Source organism: Desmodus rotundus, chromosome 3 (assembly GCF_022682495.2).
Source record: "Desmodus rotundus isolate HL8 chromosome 3, HLdesRot8A.1, whole genome shotgun sequence".
Taxonomy (NCBI): Eukaryota; Metazoa; Chordata; class Mammalia; order Chiroptera; family Phyllostomidae; genus Desmodus; species Desmodus rotundus.
In genome coordinates this window covers 157,164,190-157,186,711 of record NC_071389.1, presented here as the reverse complement: position 1 = coordinate 157,186,711, position 22,522 = coordinate 157,164,190, and the positions used below count along the sequence as shown (strand labels likewise).

Genomic DNA, 22,522 nt, shown 5'->3' with positions numbered 1-22,522 from the left:
AGAACAGACATCACTACTTGACTGTGTGAATGGAGCAACCCCAAATATTGTTTATTGCTATGTACATTTTAATAAAATTTACAGGTTATTGCTCTTTAATCAAGCAGTATACATAAGTATATAATGACAGTTTAAAATAAATCAGACTACAGGCTGACTTGTCTAAACAAGTGTGTAGAGCACTGTCTGGTGTGGCTCAGTGGAATGAGCACTGGCCTGCAAACCAAAGGGTCGCCGGTTCGATTCCCAGTCAGGGCACATGCCTGGGTTGCAGTCCAGGTCCCCAGTAGGGGATGTGCGAGAGGCATCCACACACTGATGTTTCTCCCTCCCTTCCCACCTTTCTAAAAATAAATAAAATCTTTTAAAAAAATAAATAACTGTGTAGATTCTATAAAGAAAAAAGTATGAATTTATAGGCTACTATTAACTTAGATCAAGGAAAATGTATTTTATGCAGTTTATATTCTGTTTTTAAGTGGCAAATGATTAAAAACAGTTTTGTATTAACTATTTAAAAAGGAATTATATAAAGTCAAATTATTTTTGGAATATTGATTTTAGTATTACATATACAAAAGGGTCTTCTACATCGAAATCATAAAAGATTTAAATTATATTGACTAGAGTTCTAAGGTTGATTGATTGAATTTTGTTACATTCTAATTTTTGAAAATAAAATTATATACATTATGTGCAAGCAACTCTTGGATTTTCTACAATACCAGAGTCCACAATTATTCTTAAAGAAGAAACATAACAGGTTGCTTTTGAACTGCAGAAAGACTTCTGGACATTTCTTAGAATTGAAGACCAAATGGGAAGTATTCTACTTTAAAGCAGCTGCTCAAAGATTCTAGGATATTCACTGTCTATATCCATTTGTTAAAGATATAGTTAGGAAAAATTAAGATTTCTGAATCTTTAATTTTAAAAACAATCAGCTGATGAAAATGTCATTCTGGTCATTTTGTTAATGTAGCTGTAAAGGCTCTAATGTAATGCCCCTCTCTTGTTTGCCTCCCGACATAGGCCATGATTATCGCTTTCACGTCGGACATGATCCCCCGCCTGGTGTATTACTGGTCCTTCTCTGTCCCTCCCTACGGGACCCACACCCACTATACCATGGAGGGGTACATCAACAACTCGCTCTCCGTCTTCAAAGTCGCAGACTTCCAAAACAGAAGCTTGGAAAATCCGTACTCCAGGCGTGGTAACTATACCACCTGCAGGCAAGTCCCACTTACGTGTTTAGGAGAAAAGTCTTAGAAATGAGGAGACTCTAAGAGTTCCAAAAAGCGAGATAATTCATTTGTTAAGACTGTGTCGTTCAAGCACAACCTGACAACACTGAGCGAGGACAAACTAGCACCCTCACTTAACAAAGAAACGCAAGGATGAGAAATGCCAACACCTCCGCCTAGCCGGCAGCGTGCTGTGAAGGTATCCGCAGCATTCCGCATTGATTTTAATGGCCGGTTATGTCAACTGTGGACGGTATACTTGAACTAAATTACCAGTTGATGAAGTTTGCTGACTATAGGTCGAGTGTTTTGTTCACTCAGAGTCTTAAACCTAAAGCAGGATTTAAAATTTGTTTAGTTCCACTCTTCAGAGCATTCTTTGATTCAGATTCTTAACAACATAACCAAGAAACCAGAAATAAGCCCCAAATGAATGTTTCAAAGTTACACATTGTAGAGCCTCTTCAGAATTCCATATTGAATCTGCTTTATGTAACTCCCAAGAGTAATTACACTCTTCTAGGGCTAATAGGTTACAGGAAGAAAATTGGAGATATGCTACCTGAGGGAGAGACACTAAGAGCAGTAGCTCATGACATCTGACAACAAGGAAGTTAGCAAGAAAATTTTAACAAGAAGACAGTACTCTCCATAGGGGAGAGAGCCCCACAGCTAAGTGAGCCCTGATGACACCATTATACAAATTTATAAACATGTTTCTGAAAATACACTCAATTGTTTTAGTTATACTCTTTTGAGAAAGCAAGGATAAAACTCTGGCAAAAAAAATTTTCAGATTCTTTTGTTTTCTTTTTACAAAGATGAAATCTGTCATTACCATCATTTTCCTATTGCATGTTACGTTTTACTAGAATAGTAAGTATTTCAGGATTTTGTTTCCCTGAATTAAACTCTTGGAGATCATTTATGTGATGTCCAATTTTAAAAAAATCATTGTATTGAATATGACCCATCCTTTAATGAGCCCTTTTTTACAGAATTTGATCAGAAAGAATTATGTCCTGATCCACCTCCGTTTCACTTCCAGGTATCGTGATTTCCGGAACCCCCCTGGACACCCGCAGGAGTATAAACACAACATCTACTATTGGCATGTGATCGCCGCCAAGCTGGCTTTTATCATTGTCATGGAGGTAGGAGAAGTATACGTATTTTGAAATAGTTTATAAGGCAATATATTTGCATTCCTTTTATCAGCTTTATGCGTTGCCAGCCCTGACTTAAAATGTACAATACATTCTTATCTCATGGTAATAATTACTGTAGGACATTTGTTAATCAAATTTGACCTGAGAATACCCATAAAGCTTGCATTAATTAAATGAAGTTGCTTATCTGCCTTAAAAGCATGTTGTTTGCTAAAGGGATTCCGTTCTTTCCAATTCTGTATTAATTGTTGGTTGGGGGGGCACTAGGCTACATGTTAGGCAGAGAAGGACCTTATTCAAAATGAGTAAGATGTGATCTCTGCCCTTGAGAAACTTATTGCTCTCGTAGTATTATTTGTATTATTTTTATTGATTTTCATAATAAACCTTTTTATATTTTTTATATTCCTAGCATATATAAAAGTGGATTCCTGAAGCGCAGTATCTGGTACACAGCAAGAGTCACTGATTGTATTCGGGTAGATAGTTACCAAAGTGTTCAGACTCCTGCTCTTGAGGTCATGCTGGACTAGATCCTGTGAGGGCCATCTTACTATAAAACATTTAGGATCAGCTTAAAATATAGTTTCCTTTGCATTTTTGAGCTCACTGGGAAGGAGGAGAATCTACAAAGAGGAAAGAGAAAAACAGGTGATGAGCCTCAGGTGCCCCTGGAGTTCAGGAGCACTTTGAGAACAAGTGCTGTTAGCAGTGTCTCAAGCTAAAAGCTCAAGGAGACCAAGATGGGGGGTGGAAGCAGGCGGAAGAGCTGAGCTTGAGATTCTAGGATTCAGCTAGGAGTCCCCAAAAAGCATCTCAGGCAGAAGTAAATTTTATATCTTCTTTGGAGAAAGGTGTCCTCAATGTAGATCCCAGATTTTTCTCAAATTGAAATCATCAAAAACAAGCTTTCAATCAAAGATGAAGGGGCATTCCAGTCAATATGGCAATAGATGTAAATATACTAGTCTCCTCCCCACAACCACTTCAAAACTGTAACTAAAACTACAGAACAACCGTCATTGGGGACCACCTGAAGTCTAGCTGAACAGAAGTCCTATAACTAGAGATACAGAGAAAAAGCCTCAACGAGACTGATAGGAGGGGCAGAGACGTGGAATCGCCTGGTCCTACACCCATGTGCAGCAGATAAAAATAAGGAGGGATACCTCAACTGTGGGGGTCCCCCTCTGAGGAGCCAGGGATGCCAGCTCCACACTGGGCCCCCCAACCCAGAGTTCCAGTGCCAGGTAGAAAAGTCCCTAAAACTTCTGGCTATAAAAACTAGCAGTGACATGGAGGGCTACTTGTCTCAAGCATTTCTCTTAAAGGGACTCACTGGCTTTGAGATCCAGCACTGGGGCAGTAGCTCAAAGGCTTCAAAGACATACCCAGAGGAACTGAATTGTCTAGCATCAGGGCAAGAGCTAAAAGGCAGCTTTCTCCTAAACAGAGTTGTTAACAAAAGCCACCCTGCCTTTGCTGAGCCCACCCTGCCTCAGGTGCAGACCAATGACTGCTGCCATGAGTTTCCATCAACCTGGCTAACACTGTTCTGCTCTGCCGACTCCCTGAGGCCTACCTACCCCACCCCATTTTCAGCCCTGCGCCGCCCCCAAGCCAAGTCTAGTGGCTTTTCCATACAAGTGGCCTGTTTTAGTTCATGCTGCAGACTTTCCTAAAATCTCTCATAGTTTCACAAATCACAAACAAGTAGCACCTGGCCTCAGTGTACCCCACACATCGTGCTAAGTGGCCCTGGGCACAGGCAGCAGCTGACTTTGGCTTGCACCCTCCCAAGAGATCCCAGAAGCAACACACCCCATGGCCAGCCTCAGATAACACCAGAACACCACCCAACCACCTCCATAAATGACCCACTTAAAAGTCAGACCCTGCAGGCACCAGAGCCCTACTAAAGCGAATCCTGGTATGTAGAGTTGGCCCCCACACAATAGCTCCGCTACTGTAGTCACCACCAGTCCTTACAGCCAGTCAGCCTGCAGGTTAGTCCATCCAAAGAGCAGACAAGGCTCAACTACAACAGGAGGGAACACACTCAGGTCAGGTGACAAGGGAGACTGTGCCCCATAGGACCCCAACTACGTAAGGCCGCTCTATCAAGATGGGGAGATGTAACAGCTCTACCTAATACATAGAAAAAACACACAGGGAGTCAGCCAAAATGAGGAGACAAAGAAACATGCCCCAAATGATAGGACAGGAGATAGCTCAAAAAAAGAACTAAATGAAATGGGGGTGAGCAATCTACCTTACACAGAATTTAAAACAATGGCTACAAGAATGCTCAAGGAATGTAGTGAGAACTTAAACAGCATAAAAGAGGACATAGAAACCACCAAAAACAACCAGTCAGAAATGAAGAATATAACTAAAATGAAGAATACATTAGAAGGAATTAAAAGTAGCATACATGAGGCAGAGGTTTGAGTCAGTGATTTGGAAGACAAGGTAGTAGCAGAAAACACCCAGTCAGAGCCCCCAAAACAGAAACAGAATCTCAAAACTGAGGACAGTGGAAGGGGCTCTGTGACAACGCCATGCTCACCAGCACTCGCATCGGGGCGCCAGGAGAGGAGGCAGAGCAAGGGACTGGAAACCTGCTTGAAGTAATAATGACAGAAAGCTTCCCTAATCCGGTGAAGAAAATAGACAAATAAGCCCAGGAAGCACAGAGAGTCTCAACAAGATGAACCCAAAGAGGCCCACACCAAGACACACCATAATTAAAATGCCAGTGGTCAAAGACAGAGAAAGAATCTTAAAATGAGCAAGAGAAAAGCAGTTAGTTACCTACAAGGGAGCTTCCAGAAGACTGTCAGCTGATTTCTCAATGGAAACTACAGGCTATAGGGATGGCGTGAGATATTCAAAGTATCAGAGATATTCATGAGATATTCAAGATATCCTTGCATGAGAAAAAGCAAGGACCTACCACCAAGATTACACAGCAAAGCTATCATTTTGAATTGAAGGACAAATAAAGAGCTTCCCAGACAAGGAAAAACTAAAGGAGTTCACCATTAACAAATCATTATTTAAAAGAAAAAGAAAATTAAAGTGACTTCTTTAAGTGAAAGAACAAGATAAAAAATATGAGTAATAGAATGGTAATAATGACATATCTATCAACAATTACTTTAAACATAAATGGATTGAATGCTCCAATCAAAAGACATACTGCGGCTGAAAGAATAACAGAATAGGACCCTCACATATGCTGCCTACAAGAGACTCACCTCAGTTCATAATACACACACAAAGCCTGAAAATACAGGGATGGAAAAAGGTATTTCATGGCAATGGAAACAAACAAAATGCTGGGGTAGCAATACTTATTCCCCACAAATTAGACTTTAAAACAGAGGGTATAACAAGAGAGAAAGAAGGACCTAGCAATTTCATTTCTGGGTACTTATCTGAAGAAACCCAAAACACTAAATTGAAAAAACATATGCATTCATATGTTGATTGCAGCCTTATTTACAATAGCCAAGGTCTGGAAGCAACCGAAGTGTCCATTAATAGATGAGCGGATAAAGAAGTGGGGCATACATACAATGGAATATGAGTCAGCTATAAAAAAATATGAAATCTTACCATCTGCAAAAATATGGATAAACCTAGAGTATAAACACAAGGCCCATGGGCTGAATTCAGCCCTGCACCTTGTTTCTACCCAGTGCTGCCTGAGCTCTGGCTTAACTGTTAAGGAGTAGTTACATTTATACAGTCCTAAAGTTACATTCGGCCCTTTGAAGGCCACCACAGGGCTGATGTGGCCCCCGGTGAAAATGAGTTTGGCACCCCTGACCTAGAAGGAATTTTGCTGAGTGAAATAAGTCAGACAGAGGAAGATACATGCCATATGATTTCACTTATATGTGGAATCTAAAAAACAAGTAGAACAGAAAGACTCACAGATACAGAGAATATTTCGATGGCTGCCAGAGGCACTGAGGATGAAAAGGGGGAAGGGATTAAGTCCAAATCAGTGGCCACCAGTAGGCCTGGGGATGTGGAGTCCAGCACGGGGAGCGTAGCCAATAACGTTGTAACACGACACGTGGTGTCAGACGGGTGCTAGATTTAACAGGGTGACTACAAGTTACGTAAATGTCTAATCGGTGTCGTGCGCCTGAAACTAATATGATATTGCATGTCAACTGTAACTGAAAATTTAGAAAAGTATTTGAATAAAATAATGCATCTCTACAAGAAGGGAAAAAAGACAAAAAGCAAAACAAATTAACAATCATTATTGGAAATAGAAAAAGACATGAGTAAGATTAAAAAAAACTGATTTAAACCATTAACAACTTAAAAGTTTGAATTATCAGATAAGGAATATAAATTAACTGTATATAAAAATGTTTAATCAAATAAATGACATAGTCAAAAATGATCAAACAATAAGAAACTAAAAAAATCACAACGCATTTTTAAAAAATAATTTCATAGAACTTTGAGAAATAAAAATATATAGTTCTTGAAAAATTAACATAAGGATTAAACAGAAGTTTAGGCAAATCAGAAGAAGGAATTAGTGAACTGGAAGATAGGTCTGAAAAAAATTACCCCTAACACGGGACAGGGAGATAAGAAAAGGGAAACTATGAAAGAGAGGTTAAGCAGTACGAAAGATAAAATGAAAAGAACAAACTTTCAAAAAAATGGGTAGTGGAGGAGAGGCAATATTCAAAGAGTTAATGGCCAAAATTTTTTAGAACACATGAAAGACATCTGTTCCCAGAACAGAAGGCACAGAAAACCCCGGCAGAGCAGAGAGAGAAATCCGCATTCACGCACATAGTAAGGGGAATGCAGCGAGGTGAATTCGGGACGGCACGTGTAACGACGGACAGATGACTGGCGGAGAAAATTAGAATGAGAGTAAACTTTTTAGCAGCAACATGGAAGCCATAGAATATTCCACTATCTTCAAAATGCTAATGATCACTATAAGTCTAGAATTAAATGAAACTTTGAGTAATTGAAAAATCTTTCTGCAGTGGAAACACCAGGCCATACGGTTTTATAAGAGAGTGATACCAAAGTTTCCAGAATAAATTACTTCAACGTTACACAAACTCCTCCAGAGATCACTAAAGAGAAATACTCTCCAACTCCTTTTAGGTCCTAAAATCAGACAAGAGAAAGGGAAATTATAAGCCAGTCTCACTCATTACATAGATACAATGATCTTTTTAGAATGTACAGACTGACTCAGTATATTTTTAAAAGATGACCTCATACCATGATGACTTTATCACGGGAATGCAAGGGTGGTGTAACAGAAAATCCACACATCTATGAACATTACCTACCTCAGAAACGTGGGAAAAGAACCCCTTTCCTTCAACATCAACTTTTGCCTCTTACTGTATAATTTCCAATATTCTGATCTCTCTCTCATCCACAATACTCTCCACCCTCACATTACCTAACTGATCAGAAGCGTTTGGCACCACCATTCACTCCCTCCTCCTGGAAATTCTTCCTCACTTGGCTCCAGGAAAATATTTTTTTGCCTTTCCTCCTACCCTACTAAGCAGTCTCTTCTTCATTTCTTTACGAGCACCTTCCTCCCCTTCCCCTTAGTGATCCTGGGGCTCATTCCTTGCTTGTCTGCGTTTGTCTCTACTCGCAGCCCTGATGATCTCCTGCGGTCCGTTGGCTTTAAGTGCCACATACATACCAATTCCTGATAAGTGGGTGTCTCCAAAACGCCTCTCTCCTGAACTCAACCTGTGATCCAACTGCCTGCATGGCCTTTCTGCTTGGATGTCTGACAGATACCTTAAATATACTGCCCCAAATTCCTCTATTTGCTTAAATTTGTTTCTAATGTTCTCCTCCCTACCCTGCCCTAAATCTGTTCTGTCCACAGAAGAGTGACATTATTCCATGAATTATGGTAGTTCTGTCTCACCGGTTGCTCAGGCCAGAATTTTTGGAATCCTCTTTATTTTTTCTTCCCTATTTACCCCACATCCACTGCTGTTGGCTTTTCCTTTGAAAATGCACCACAGATATGGCCACTTCTTACCAACTTGCTGCTACCACCCAAATCAAAGCCACCATTATTTTTTGCCTGAGTTAGCCCAACAGTCTCCTAACTGGGCCCGTAACTGTCGTCATATCTCACTCAGAATGAAAACCGAAGGCTGTACACAGTGGAGCCACGCTGTTACTTCCCCGTTGTCACTCCTCTCCTCCTTGCTCATCAGTCCAGCCTTGCCCTTCCTGCACCACATCCTGCGGGCTCCACTGTGTAGACTCTGCACTGGCTGTTCCCTTTACCCGCAGGGTCTTTCCTCCCGACCTCCTCCCGACCTCTGCGTGGCTCATCCCCTCCCTCCTTAAAGTCTTTGCTCAGTGAGGCGTATCCAGCTAATCTACATAAAATCTACATAAAATACACCTCCCACCATTACACTCAGATTCACTCTTACCCTGTTTTACTGTTTACCCATAGTTCTTACTAGTCTTTAATACCATGTACAATTCACTTGTCTTTAATTATGTTTATTATATATTATCTCTGTCCCCTTACTAGGTCAGAGATTTTTGAGTAGTGAATAAATTAAAAGGCGTTCAACCTCATTAGTCACCAGGGAAATGCAAAGACAGACCAAAGTGCAAGTCCATTTCATAATCATTATGTTGGTTAAAGAAAAAAGAGGCCTGATACCAAGTGCTGACAAAGAGGTGGAGCCACCGAAGCCACCATACACTGCCTGCGGGAGTGTAAGCTGGGACAGAGAGCTGCTTTGGGAAGTCCTCACTGCCCTCTTGTGACACGGAGCATGCACATAACGTGGGGTCTCCGTGGTTCCACGCCCCAGCGCACGCCCTTGGGAAACTCTCCCGGTCATGCTCCAGGATCCAAGCACAAGAACATTCCCGGCATCAGTGTCTCTAATACAAAAACTAGAAGGAAGCCCAATACCTTTGTAGGGAAACGAATAAATTATAGTGTATTCAGACAGTGGAATATTATACGGAAGTGAAAACAGACTACAGTTTTACACAGTAACATTGATGAATCTTAGAAACTAGCTTTGAATGAAAAAAATAATTTTCAAAACACTGCATACAATATCATGAGATTTATAAAGCTCAAATCAAGCAAGACTAAACAATATATTATTTGGGGATATATGTATGCGGTATATTCAATTCTCAAAAGTAAAAAATAATGATATCCTTGCACAGATAGGAGAGGGTTTACCTTTGGGGAAGAGGCTTGGGAACGAGACAAGAAGGGAACACTCGACAGCAAAAATGCTACAGCACTAGTAGTGTTGTGGTGAGTGTTGCAGATACTAGGTACGTTCTTTTCCACACGTCAAACAGTATTCTGGAATAGGGAAAGTGGCAACAGCTCCTTGGCAGCACCCCTCACAGGGGGGAGAGCGTGTAGGATGCCCACGCCCTGGTCCAGATGTACTGCCCTGTGACCTGCAAAGAGAAATGTAACGGACTCTGTGTTCCCCTCCGTGTCTTTGCGATTGACTTTTTTCTTCTTCTCTCCTTCAGCATATCATCTACTCTGTGAAGTTTTTCATTTCGTATGCAATTCCAGACGTATCGAAAAGCACGCAAAGCAAGATCAAGAGAGAAAAATACCTAACCCAAAAGCTTCTTCATGAGAATCACCTCAAAGACATGACCAAAAATATGGGGGTCCTAGCTGAGAGCATAATAGGAGTCGTAGATAACAGTTTACGACCAAAATTAGAATAAGAGCCTTATGTTCTGAGAAGCACTTTAAAGAACTTTGCTCTGTCAAAAAATATTATTAATCTCTAATGAAAATGCTTAAAACCACCCTCCTAAAGCAAAATGGATGATTTTTCTTCTCTTGATGGTTTTTAGGGAGTGTTTCATTTTTTCACTTTGCCAACTAACTCTGTTCCAGAGTTATCTTTCCCTTCCATGTTCTTAAAGACAAGATATGCTACATTTTGCATGATTAAAAAATGCTAATGTGGAGTTCAGCTAGCAGGTGGCAAACAGACTCAAGAATTCATGCCGTATAGGTGTATTATCACACCCCCACAGAAAAGGAAACCTCAGTCTCCTGGAAACACCGTCCGTCTCCATTCCGGCCTCTCTTTCCACGTCAGAGAAGTGCCCTGAATGGAGTGGAATGAAGAGAGCAAGTTTCTGAAGCACGCTGTGCCAGTCCACAGCGACACTGGTATCTCCCAGGAGCAGTCCCAGAATGTTCGGTGCCAATCAGTGTTGGCTGCTCCCCAACTCTAAAGGGAGTAAGATGACAAAAGGGGGGAAGTTATAGATTCAATAGAACTGTGACTCCTATTGATCAGGATCATTAATTTACCTCTTGTAAAGATGTGTAGTTTCTTGAAAAAGAAGTGAAATCAAGCAATTAAAATTGCATTTCTATCCACAGAATGGTCTGGAAAAGATAAGCCCATCAGTTTCCCTCCAACTGCCCTTTACTCATGAGCTACAGTGTGCGCAGTGTTGCAGATGAGGCACCATGGTGTGTGAGCCACTGCACAGCCACTGTCACATGAGCCACACTTCGTCCCTGTGTGGGGGACACCTTTGGCAGGCATTCTGTTTGTCCTTGCAGTCAGCATACCCACGCGCCTGCCCTGCTAGCTAGCTCCTTGCACCCTCCATTCCCCTAGTCCCAACCCAGCAGCTTGTTTGCGATTACACGTTTGCACCAGGGGAGCATTGTGGGGAGGGCGGGGAAAGATGGGAGTGCACCCAGATCATCCCCAATCAAGAAAAGACTGGATTTGATTTGCGCTTCCAGCCTCCTTAAGTCCTATCAGGCTTTTAGAGTAAGAAAAAAAAAATGGTTTGGTCACAAACCGTGCCATCAGCTGGAGGTCACTTCCTGCTGAGCTCCTGACCACGCCCATCTTGCCCTTGATTTGTTCAGCTAAGCAGCCTTTACAGTGCTTTACTGCCTTTCAGGTGCTAGGCCCTCTAGGAAACTCGAGAGAAGACATGGGACCCTCACTCCTCACCCTTGACTGGTGATGGGAGTGCTGGGTGCAGGAGAGGGTGTCTGGCACAGGGTTTTTGCTGGACGGGCCGCCACCCACTGAGGTGCTGCTGAATGCCCAGGTGCCATAGGAGCCAAGCCACTCCGAATCCCAGCAGCAAAAGACAAGGTAACATGGTTAGTGTTTAAGGCTTGTTATAACAGAGTAGTCTAACTCCACTATTTACCTACAATTCATCAAAGCAGTATCTGCACTTCTGAATTGTCCCAATGGAGCAAGGACAGCATTTCACTAACTTTCTTGAGAGCGTTGACGATGTGATCAGAAGTGTCCGTGCCACGCCGTGTGAGGTCTGACTGCGCACCTGTCATACCGCTGCTCCTGAAAGTGATGTTGCTTCCTCTCGAATTACCTCTGCTCTTCTCTGAACTCAGTGACTATCTCCTAGCTGGTGTTGGACTCGGCAATTACTCATTGCGTGTGGAAGCATGGAAAAGGAAATGTTTTTGCCTTATCTCCTTGTACATAAAACTTTAAAAGAATTGTGCACTTATGTTTTCATAAACCATCTTTCATACGTTGTCTTCATGGTCTAAAGTGAGCTTCTGTGGACAGGAGGGAAAAAACCCTACACTTTTCAAGGCAGAGGATGATGAATGACACTGCCTAGATTCCCCAAGTGGCTACACGGCAGTGGGGCCAAGTGTCACCCGTGACAGGACGCTGTCCACGTCAGCCCAGTGCTGCTTCGTTGGTGGTGAAAGTGTGGGGCCGGTCTGCAGCAGTCAGCGCCGCCGGCTCTGTCACCGCACACACGGGCCGCGCCCCGGGGAAGTGATGGTATGGCCGTGGGCCGGTGAAGGGAAAATCAGGCCCCACACCTGCCCAGCATTAACCACTAGAGAGATTTTCGTGTTCTATCCTTTTGTAATGCCTGTGAATTTTAACAGAGTGAAGCCTTAGACGAAAACACTCAGGGGATTTTTTCTTTAAATACCCCTCATATTTTAATTATGTCAGTAGAAGGGGAAAGCTATCGTTTTTTTGTTTGGAAACTAAACAAGGCCATCTCATACACGAGTGTCGCCAGAGCCTTCCCTTTTGGTTGCAGACACAGCTTGAATTCCAGAAAACATTAATTCACAATAGGGGGGCAGAATGTGCTGTTTCCAAAACACTTCTTGTACCATTTTGTCCTGTTTCTATTATATTTTAAGTTGTTTAATAAGTTAAAATGTATGAGTAGCTTAACTAAAGTAGAACTGAAATATTACTAGCACGCTTCATATACTGTGGCATAAGATGTAAAGTTTGTAATGTTTTGTGATCTCTGCATTTTAATATCCTTTTATAATAATGAGCATTTTAATAAAATCATTTTAAAAACAATACTGTGGTTTACTCTCTTTAATTGTCTTAATGTTTTTAAGAGAGCCAACATATACCTGCTATTTACCAGTTATCAATCACATAACAAATGTGCATTTTATGTAGACTACATCTAAAATTATATATTTTTCAGAGCCTACACTTCCTTTGAAACATGGTTTTCCTAGAAAAGTTAGGGGTGGGGACTCAGCCAGGGCTGCTGCATGCAGTTATTGGGACCAAACCCTGCACAGGGCACCAAGCCTGGAGACCAGGCAGGAGTGAAAACCAGCCCACCTCAGCTCCCCACGCTGGGTGCACCCACTTGGGGGGTGATGCGCTTCCTCTAATTGCGTAAAGAGGCCTTCTGATTGCTCAGCCATGATCGCAAGGCCAGTGTCACCAGAGAGGGCAAGTCTCTGTCTGCATCTCAGAAAGGCTCTTTTCAGATTAGCCATGGTCCTGGGTGCAGAAAGGGGAATTACGGAGAATATAGAATATAAAGGATAATCTCAATACAAAAATCAAGTTTTTAAAAAAATTCTAGACAATACAAAATCCAGATTTTAACTCATTTCATCCTTTGATTTTTTTTGACCAACTTGAATTTTATTAGGCTTCCAATCAAACTATAAGTCAAATATAGTCCATAACTGAGTAAGCAGGAAGAAGCCATTTCTGATCCCTAAGTAATGCTTTGGGGACCGGTACTAATAATGTTATTCTTCCCTTCAAGCATTTTAAGTCCAGCAGAGCGACAACTACAAGTTCATATCTTAAGCAAAGTGCCCCCTTCTCGTGTGGGATGGGGGGAATGATGAAATCTTAAATACAGTGGTTCCCCCTTATCCACGGTTTTACTTTCCATGGTTTCAGTTACCCACAGCCAACTGTGGGTCTGAAAACATTAAATGGAAAGTTCCAGAGATAAACAATTCATAAGATTTAAATGGCGTGCCCCAGGACATGAATCATTCCTTTGTCCGGTGTCTCCACGCTGTACGGGCCGCCCGCCCATTAATCACTAAGCGTCCATCATGGTTATCAGATGGAATGTCAGGCATCACGGTGGCTGTGCTTGGGTCAGCCCCATTCTCCTGAAAGCCCAAGAAGATCCACGCTGGCAATTCAGATCTGCCCAAGAGAATCCCTAAAGTACTTCCTTTAAGTGAGAAGGGGAAAGTTCTCAATAAAGAAAGGAAAAAATGTACACTGAGGTTACTAAAATCTACGGTGAAAATGAATCTTCTATCCACGAAATTGTGAGCGAGGAAAAACTAACTCGGGCTGGTTTGCTGAGAGAGAGAGACCATAGCCACGTTACTTATTACAGTACTTTGTTAGTTCTATTTGAGTCTTTTTATTGTTGTTAATCTCTTACTGTACCTAATTTATAAATTAAACTTTACCATAGATATATATAGGAAAAAAACATATAGGGTTTGGTACTAAACACATATGTACAGGGTTTGGTACGACCCACGGTTGCGCACGCCCACTGGGGGTTTTGGAACGCACCCCTTGCAGGTGAGGGGGGAGCAACTGTAATTGGTGTTTATCTGCCCCCCACCCAGCACCATGTTAGATGGTTCCTTACACAGTATCTCACTGGCAACTTGATTTTTTTTGCAGAGAAATGTTAAGTAGCTTTTTTAAAAAAAGGATTGTAGAAGAAGTGCATGATTATAAAAGAAACACAACATGTTGAAAAGTCCCAAGCTGCACAAAAAAGCTGTGCAGGAGCCCTAAATCCTGCCCCAGCCCAGCCCAGCCCAGCCACTCCCTGGGGTCCCCGGAGATGTGAGTTGGGGCCATAAAGGGCCATCTTTGCCCCAAGCAACTACAGAGATTTGCTTGCGTTTTGAAAAATTACATTCAGTGTATTAAAGTTGCAGATCAGAAAAGCTAGTTCTTTCCTTCAGCTTTTCAGTTCAGCCCAAATCCTGTTCTTTTCATAAATTTAGCACATTTTCTCACTTTTTAAGGAAACTTTGTTTCTACTTGCAAACTTAATGAAATGCTTTACAATATCTGAAATAGCAATTATACGTTTTTCTATTCTTTTTCCTTTCTAAGTATTCCAGTTTTCCAACCAACTGTGGCCAAGAAGCCATAAGTAAGGAGACTACAGACTTCTTTCTCCTGCTCCTCTTTGGGGACACCTTTCACAAAGCCGTGTAGCCCATGTTCTCCTTTGTCACTCTGTTCCTGGGAGACTGAATATACACGTGGGCAACAGCCAGACCATACAGAAAAATAAAACTGACCCACAACCTGTAGCAACCATACCAGGAAGCCAACCCCTTGTCTACAATAATCAGACCAGGAAGACAGCCACACTTATAAGAAGTCAGACTGTTTCATCTTTAGTGACAGTCTAGGGAGCCAAACAACCCGAAACAATCAGCCCCAATGGCCAGGGCCTGATTAATACTGACCGCTTTCCTAATTTTTATCCCAGCTTCAACTTCGGACCAAGCAGGGATTGCCAAATATGCCTCCCTAAACAGTCCCATAGGACACAACCACCGGAGGCAGCCCACCACACCTTCCCCGTGTCCGCCCCTCCCATCAGGAAGCTTTCCCATTTCCACTGTAAAGCTTTCCTGCTTCTACTTCTGCCTTTGAGTCTCTACCAAAATGCAATTGATGGTGGCTGACTCTGTTGCTATAGGGAGCTCAGAATAAATAGCCTTTGGTGGTTCTCACTTAGTTGGTCTTCGCTTATTTCACATTACTGTCTGGGACAAGGTGGAGGGGGTTGCTGGGCGGATAGGGCAAACATTGGGAGTTGGTAACTGTGGCACATTAATCTTCTGGAAGCCTAGATTGGACCATCAGGAGAGAAGCTGTGAACTTAACACGGAGTTTTGCCTTTGATAGGCAATGGAGAACCCGTGAAAGACGTCAGAAGGGAAAACTGAGAGCAAGAATCTCATCTTTGTCCCTGGTGAAGGTTCATTTCCTTTCTGTCTAAACTCTTGTTCCTCTGAGATGTTCAGAAAGTGCCTGGACACCTTCAGAGTCAAGAAGGAGTTTGACTCAGTTCTTGGACAGGGAGGCTGCTTTGCAAGGTGCCTGAGGCAAGTGGTGTGCCTCGCTTTGGACCCTTCTCACTGCACGGGGCACTCAAGCGTAAATTGTCCCCGGAATAACCAACTGCGGCCGTGACCCTTTCACTTTATTTGGGGAGATGTTTTCCTTTGCGCATGAAGATTTTGCAAATGTTCTTTAAAAAACCAGCATTTCCGTTTCCTACCAGAAAACATAAAGTAGATGGCCCTTTAAAACCCTTGCCTCATTTCCTTCAACTGTTCGGCACATGGGATCTTTTGCAATGCTGAAGTGATTTTATTTTTGTCATTTAACCTATTAGAAGGGACCCCGTCCCCAAACCCCTGGCCCTACACTGCATTTTTCATTCACTCATCTGGGTTGACCACACCTAGTTCTTGCAGTTAGAACCGATCCACACGAGAACTCTGATCTAAGTAGACCATGATCCCTAATATTGTTCAGCATGGATAAGCATGTTTATGGTTACAAAGTACCCTGCCTCTGCTTCCTCTTCCTTCAGTGTCACTTGTGGTGGCTCAGAGGGATGAGCCTCTAAGACCAACAAGAAAACCACGGAGAAGTTTAAAGGGCAGACCTCACCACTGGGCCCTTTCACTTCTACTTGTTTTTGAATAGACGAATCAAATTTTACTTTCCAGTGTGTGGGTCCTTTGGCACAATCAGTGTCTGCTAACTCAGTGCTCTGGCTCCAAAAGGAAAGTGGTAGATCAACCCTGTCTTAAAGACTGGCTAGAAAAGGAAGGTGGGAAGCCGTACAGAGTGCAGGGAAAGAGACAATCTGGAAAAAGAACAAATCTCTTAGCAGACTCCACAAAGAGTGGGAGGACCTGGTCCCTCCTTTCCACTATGAACTGTAACTACCAAAGCACACTTCATTTTGGTTGCACCCCAAAATACTTAAAAGCAAACACTGTAAGGAGCAGCTCCCAGGAAGTTGTCTCCATTGCCCCTTTCATGGGTGGTGGTGGGTCACCTACGGCCCCCAGAGCCTCACTAGGGCCCAGAGAGAACCATCCTGCAAATGCTCACCCTTCACTGATAATGAGGTGGGTGATGCACTTCGGGGACTCCCTTTGCAAGGATATAAATCACTTCATCACCTTTATTGTTTTAATCTTGGAGACTGTACTGAAAACCCTCAATAAAACTTTTCCCAAGTAACATTCTTTTACATCACTGTTTGAAGCTCTAGCAACCAGTCAATGGGAGCTGTGTAATTCCAAACACTCGGTGGTGTCACTCAACCTGAGAAAAGGGACAGGTCCCTCCCTGGCTCTTCAGGGCCCTCTCCCCAGTTTTCCTGGGCTCCAACCCTTTGCAGCCGTGAGCCCGGATAATACCACAGTATCACTGTTTTCCAAACCTTGCTCTGATTAACATCGCCATTCATGCATGGCCACCTACTTACTTAATATTCGTACTCCTGCTTTCCGCCAGCTGCTGCACCTAAAGGTAAGAAAGAGCTCACCAGCGTCCTGCTCACAGACCACCGCTGATGCCCCAGCCCACAGATGCATCCTGGATGACCAGTCTGGGACAAACACGTATTTCTTCAGCCCTCCATTTTCTTAGGAATTTTCTGGCCATGCTGCACCATCCCAACCAATTCAAATCTTTGTATTCTGTGAACTGCGCCTGGGACCAATGTACTCCACCTCCCTCTCCACCATCCTATGTATTGTAAATGATGAGAGTAAAGGAACGGAAACTTTGCCTGGGGTACAGAGTGAGGATTTTAATCTGTTTACCTAAGTATCTCAAGATAGTTGGCCTCGCCAAAAATGTATCCAGTTATGATTAGAGTCAACAGGTACATTTAGAATATAACAGAAAGTCACTGAAAAAAATGAGGGCAATGTTTGGGTAGAAGACAGTGTTGACAATAATTTTACTGGGATTCCAGGCAGTCTGTCCGGAGGATGGGAAAGCAAATAAAATCTAGGAATGGAAGATCGTGGTTCCAGTCCTGGACCTTCCACTGACCGACCCCATAACCTGCAGCAAGCGGAGACGGTGAATATACAGGGAGACAATGTCCGGGCCACATATGAAAACAACTGATCCGCAACCTGCAGCAACCTGCCCGGGAAACCAACCCTTTACAACAGTCAGAGCAGGAAGCCAGCCTGCTGTAAGTCAGACTTGTAGGAAGTCACACTGGTATCTCGAGTGTCAGTATAAGAAGCCAAACCATAACCCCTGAAACAATCAGCTCCAAAAGGCCAAGACTTGATTAACAATTGATTTAATTGCCCTAATTTTTGTCCCTGTTTCCAACTTAGGACCAACCAGAGAAAATCAAATGTGTACCCCTAACCAGTCACATAGGACACCCCACTTCTAGTTAGCCCACCTCCAGCTTCCCCGTGCCAGCGCCCTCCACTCAGGGCAAACAGAAAGCTGCTTTCTTTACTATAAAGCTTTCTCACGCCTCTGCCTGCCGCTGAGTCTCTGCCAAAACGCACGTGATGATGGCTGACTCCTTTCCTACATCGAGCTCGAAATAAATAGCCTCTGCTTCTTCTCACTTGGTAGATATTTGCTTATTTCCACAAAGCTGTTAACCTCTCTAGCATCCAGCTTTCTAATCCACAAAATGGCGCTAAATAGTTCCCACCACTCAATGTCGTTCAATGCCCCTGATGTCTCACACTGGATTTGGTGTGCCATGAAGTATAAGAAACCACAGGACGAACACAAGGCATCCCCTGGGAGGTGTTTCAATGATTAGGGACAAAATGGCCAGATTAAAATAAACACATGTATATTGTGCAATTAAATTTTAATATAAAATAACAACATGCAAAGCAATTGCCTGCTATGGTGAGCTGCTGCATCCAGACCCTGCTTTTGCTTTCCTCTCTTCATTTGGAACTTGGGTAGAACATTTTAAGACATATTAACACAGGTTGAAAACACTGTCAGCCATGAGATTCTAGGACAGTTGTCAGAGTGTGATCTAAGTTCCCCCGGGAGGGTCTGGGACCTTCTCAGGACGTCCGCAAAGGCAAAACTGTGTTCATGATTATATGAAGACATTATTTGCCTTTTTCACTTTCTTCCCCTTGTGAGCACACAGGGGAGTTTCAGAGGCTACATAGCACTGAATATGGCCACAGATTGATAACTGCTTCTGTGTTCAGCATCCAGCTGTTTTCTATTAAGCCAACATTAAAACAAAATGCACTCTTCTAACATTCTGAAAAATAGTGTCTTTTTCATTAAACAGTTTATGTTTCACATGCAATGGATTTATTGTTGTTATTTTAAATTAATTTATAAGTACATTTTTTAAATGTCTACTTTGGTTTCTATTTCACTAAATATTAATAGACATTATTCACATGAACAAATGTGTTTTGAGGGTTCTCAATGCTTTAAGAGTATAAAGTGGGGTTGGTGACCAAAAACCATGAGAACTACTGCTTTATAATAATGACAATTTAAACCAGAGCCAACTACGGCATTCACATTCGATTTGACAATGAAACTTCAAGTGTGAGGGTGACAGAAAAGACCGATACTGCCGGTCCACTCTCAAAGCACGTGAAATCCATCTTCTGGTCAATGACATGACCTCTGCTGAAACTCAGGCTCCGACACAAGGGGCTGCATTTGTGCTTCCGCCCAGACACGCCCGTCGTCCTGCCCGAGGCTCTTCAGTTCCCAGTTGTCTCTCCGGGGCTGCATGGTCTGATGAGCCCTGCTGCAGTTTATTTCATGTTTCTGTTGCCACACTTGGCACGTGTTTGTGTATATATTTTGGATTCCAGGCTCTGTTTTGCTTGGAAATCTCGGGGCTCCAGGGAAGGAAATGTGACCGGCAATATCAGTAGACTACCATGCAAAAAGTGGTCAGAACTACAAATTCGGGCGCTGTGTAAAAGCCCAGTGCAAAAGCATGGATGCACATTGATCCTGCAAATCAGAGGCAGGAAGTAATCCCACTAAAGATATTTCTTTCAAACAAGGAAGACAGTGTGTTTAGTATCCAGAGCAGACCTGGCAGCGAGTAGATGTTCAATGCATACTTGTTGAATGAATGAATGAATGCCACTAAGGGATTTGGGAAGCATACCCAGGAAAGGAGAATAGGTTAAAATGGAAATGACAGCTGATTGCTCAAGACACCAAATCAAGATCAGTAAAGCCACAGGTGTTGCTGTGGTACAACGCTGAGTGGTCAGGAGTCCTGCCGGGGGCTGTGAGGAAGTGTCCTGTGTGTCTTTACTACATATGCTGTTGCTTCTGCAGACACTACGGACAATTCTCTGCTGGCCACCGCCCAGCCGCCCACCTAAAGTGAGTCTCATCCTAATGTGCAGCCACAATAGCCTTCTGAGGTGGGCTGACAACAGTGATTTTCTTACAGGACACACAGAGGCCAATGGAAGACAAACAAAGTGGGTCTGGGACTCTGGAGCCCTCAATCCCCACCTCCAAACCCTGCATCGATAAACTGAACGTATCTGCTCTGTGCTTCTCATCACGGACTCCCACGTGGTCTGTCCTATTGGAGACAGACCCAGCTGGGAGGTGGTCCGAGTAGGCTCTCATGATATTCGAAGTCTGTCACTCCTCTTCCATCGAATGGGAAACAGGAGTCTGGGCATGTGAGCATTTGAATTTGGGCATTTAAACAAACACTCAAAGGTAAATGCTGGCTCTCATTTTCATTCAGCCTAACTGGAAACAATAAGTACTATATATAATTTGACTGCTGCATTTCACACAGGGTTGTCTATGAAATTAGGCTTTCAAAGGAACCAACTATTGACTTTGTTGAGTTACTATATTATAGTTTATTTTTTATTCAATACATCTGTTTCAAATTAGGTTCATTCAACAAATATTTGTATGGCTATTGTGTAACAGGCATTGCTTAACTTGCTGGAGTGGAGATACAGTAGTGTTGATTGGCTCATTAATTTTCTAATATTGACATTTAAGACCATTATTTCCCTCTAAATCCCATTTTACCTATAATTCACAAGCTTTTATGTGTACAGTCCTTTGTTGTGGTGGTGGTTATTAAATTCTAAATATTTTAAATTATTTTGTTTTGCTTATTTTTTAAATATCTTTTTTAAAGACTGTATTTATTTTTAGAGAGAGGAGAAGGGAAGAAGAAAGAGAGAGAAAGAAACATTGATGTGTGAGCGAAACATCAGTGTCCTCTCTCACAGCCCCAACGGGGTACCCGGCCCACACCCCAGGCATGTGCCTGGCTGCAAATGGAATGGAGGACATTTTGGTTTGTGGGACAACACCCAGTCCACTGAGCCACCCCAGTCAGGTCTTGCTTTGCTTTTTAAATGGAAATGCCTTTATTCCACTTTCATTCTTTTTAAATAAAGGTGTTATTTATTTATTCTTAAAGAGAGGGGAAGGGAGGGAGGAAGAGAGGGAGAGAAACATCAATGTGTGAGAGATACATTGATAAGTTGCCTCTCGCAACCCAGGCATGTGCCTTAACTGAGAATCGAACCAGCGAACTTTCACTTTGCAGGGCAACACCCAACCAACTGAGCCACACCAGTCAGAGCACAACTTTCACTCTTAAAGTTAGTTTAATTTCTTTTTTCTCCAAAATACAGTGTTGTGAGGTTTGAAATTTGTAATAGTTCCTTTATATGATTACATCTAACCTTAATTGAATTATAGCAAGAACCATTTCTGTATACTGTAATATTTATTTTTTTACACTTGTTTAAACCTGAGTTTTGAACTGTTGTGTAACCCATTTTTATAAATATTTCACGTGTGCTTAAAAATCTATTTCTCAAATGATGTCAGCAAGATGGTGGAATAGGAAGCTCCAAATCCTTATTTCCCCAAGGAAACACCAAGGAAACAATTACGGACTGACTGGAATAGCTTCGGCGGGGCTCTGGAAACTGGTCAAGGATCTGCAGCAACCACGTGAACAGCTGAAGAAAAAGCCGCAAAGTGGCAGGCGATTTGGAGTTGTTTTTATTCAACCTCATCTGATGTGGCATGGCATGGTTGGGAAGAGATACCCAGTTCCTGGCTCCCTCCCACTGGGTGGCAGGAAAAGGAAAAATGTTTGCAACATTCTAGCTGATCTATTGGCTGCCCAAGAGACTAGTTTCTGTCGTACGTGACCCAGAGCTCAGATGTGAATGGCAGCATAGTTTGGATATTAAGTTGAAAGCCATGGGTGGCAGGAGTAGGTACCTGGGCATGTGAACAACTACAAGGGGACTGCAGACCATGAACACCTGGGGGCAAGAGAGAACAGGTGAAAGAATACAATTTAGCATCTAGGGCACCAAGGAGAAGCAGGTGCACCAATGAGACTCAGGGAAATTAAGACAATTAAAAGCAGTTGTGTATACGAGACAAGGCTACTGGGAAGAAAGCACACACATAGGCCCAGGGAAGAACACCTGGACCCTTCACATTGGCCTGATTAAGGGGCACCTTCCCCCTCATGGGCCCAGGCAATACAGCCTGGAAGAAGTGGATGCTTTTTCAAAATGCCCAATTTTCCATAAAAGATCTCAAGACATACAAAGAAATGGGGAGATAACATCACCATGAATGGTGACACGGGAGAACCCAGCCTCCCTGCATCCCCACACCTGAGACCAACAATTAGACAGCTCTCCGTGGTCAAAACCAG

General features: G+C 42.7%; 1 protein-coding gene and 1 long non-coding RNA gene across 3 annotated transcripts in view; one reads left to right on the top strand and one right to left on the bottom strand.

The window, feature by feature from the left end:
* ANO6 (anoctamin 6) overlaps window positions 1-12,819 on the top strand; it is a 190,165-nt gene extending 177,346 nt beyond the window's left edge. For both annotated transcript variants that reach the window (XM_053921587.1, XM_024575416.4), the window contains 3 exons: window positions 1,033-1,235; window positions 2,296-2,401; window positions 9,980-12,819. In XM_053921587.1, coding sequence (XP_053777562.1) covers window positions 1,033-1,235; window positions 2,296-2,401; window positions 9,980-10,186 — 516 coding nt within the window. In that variant the 3' untranslated portion in view covers window positions 10,187-12,819. The remainder of the gene's footprint in view (window positions 1-1,032; window positions 1,236-2,295; window positions 2,402-9,979) is intronic.
* LOC123478199 (uncharacterized) overlaps window positions 1-22,522 on the bottom strand; it is a 58,534-nt gene that overhangs the window by 12,559 nt on the left and 23,453 nt on the right. The gene's annotated exons all lie outside the window — the stretch shown is intronic.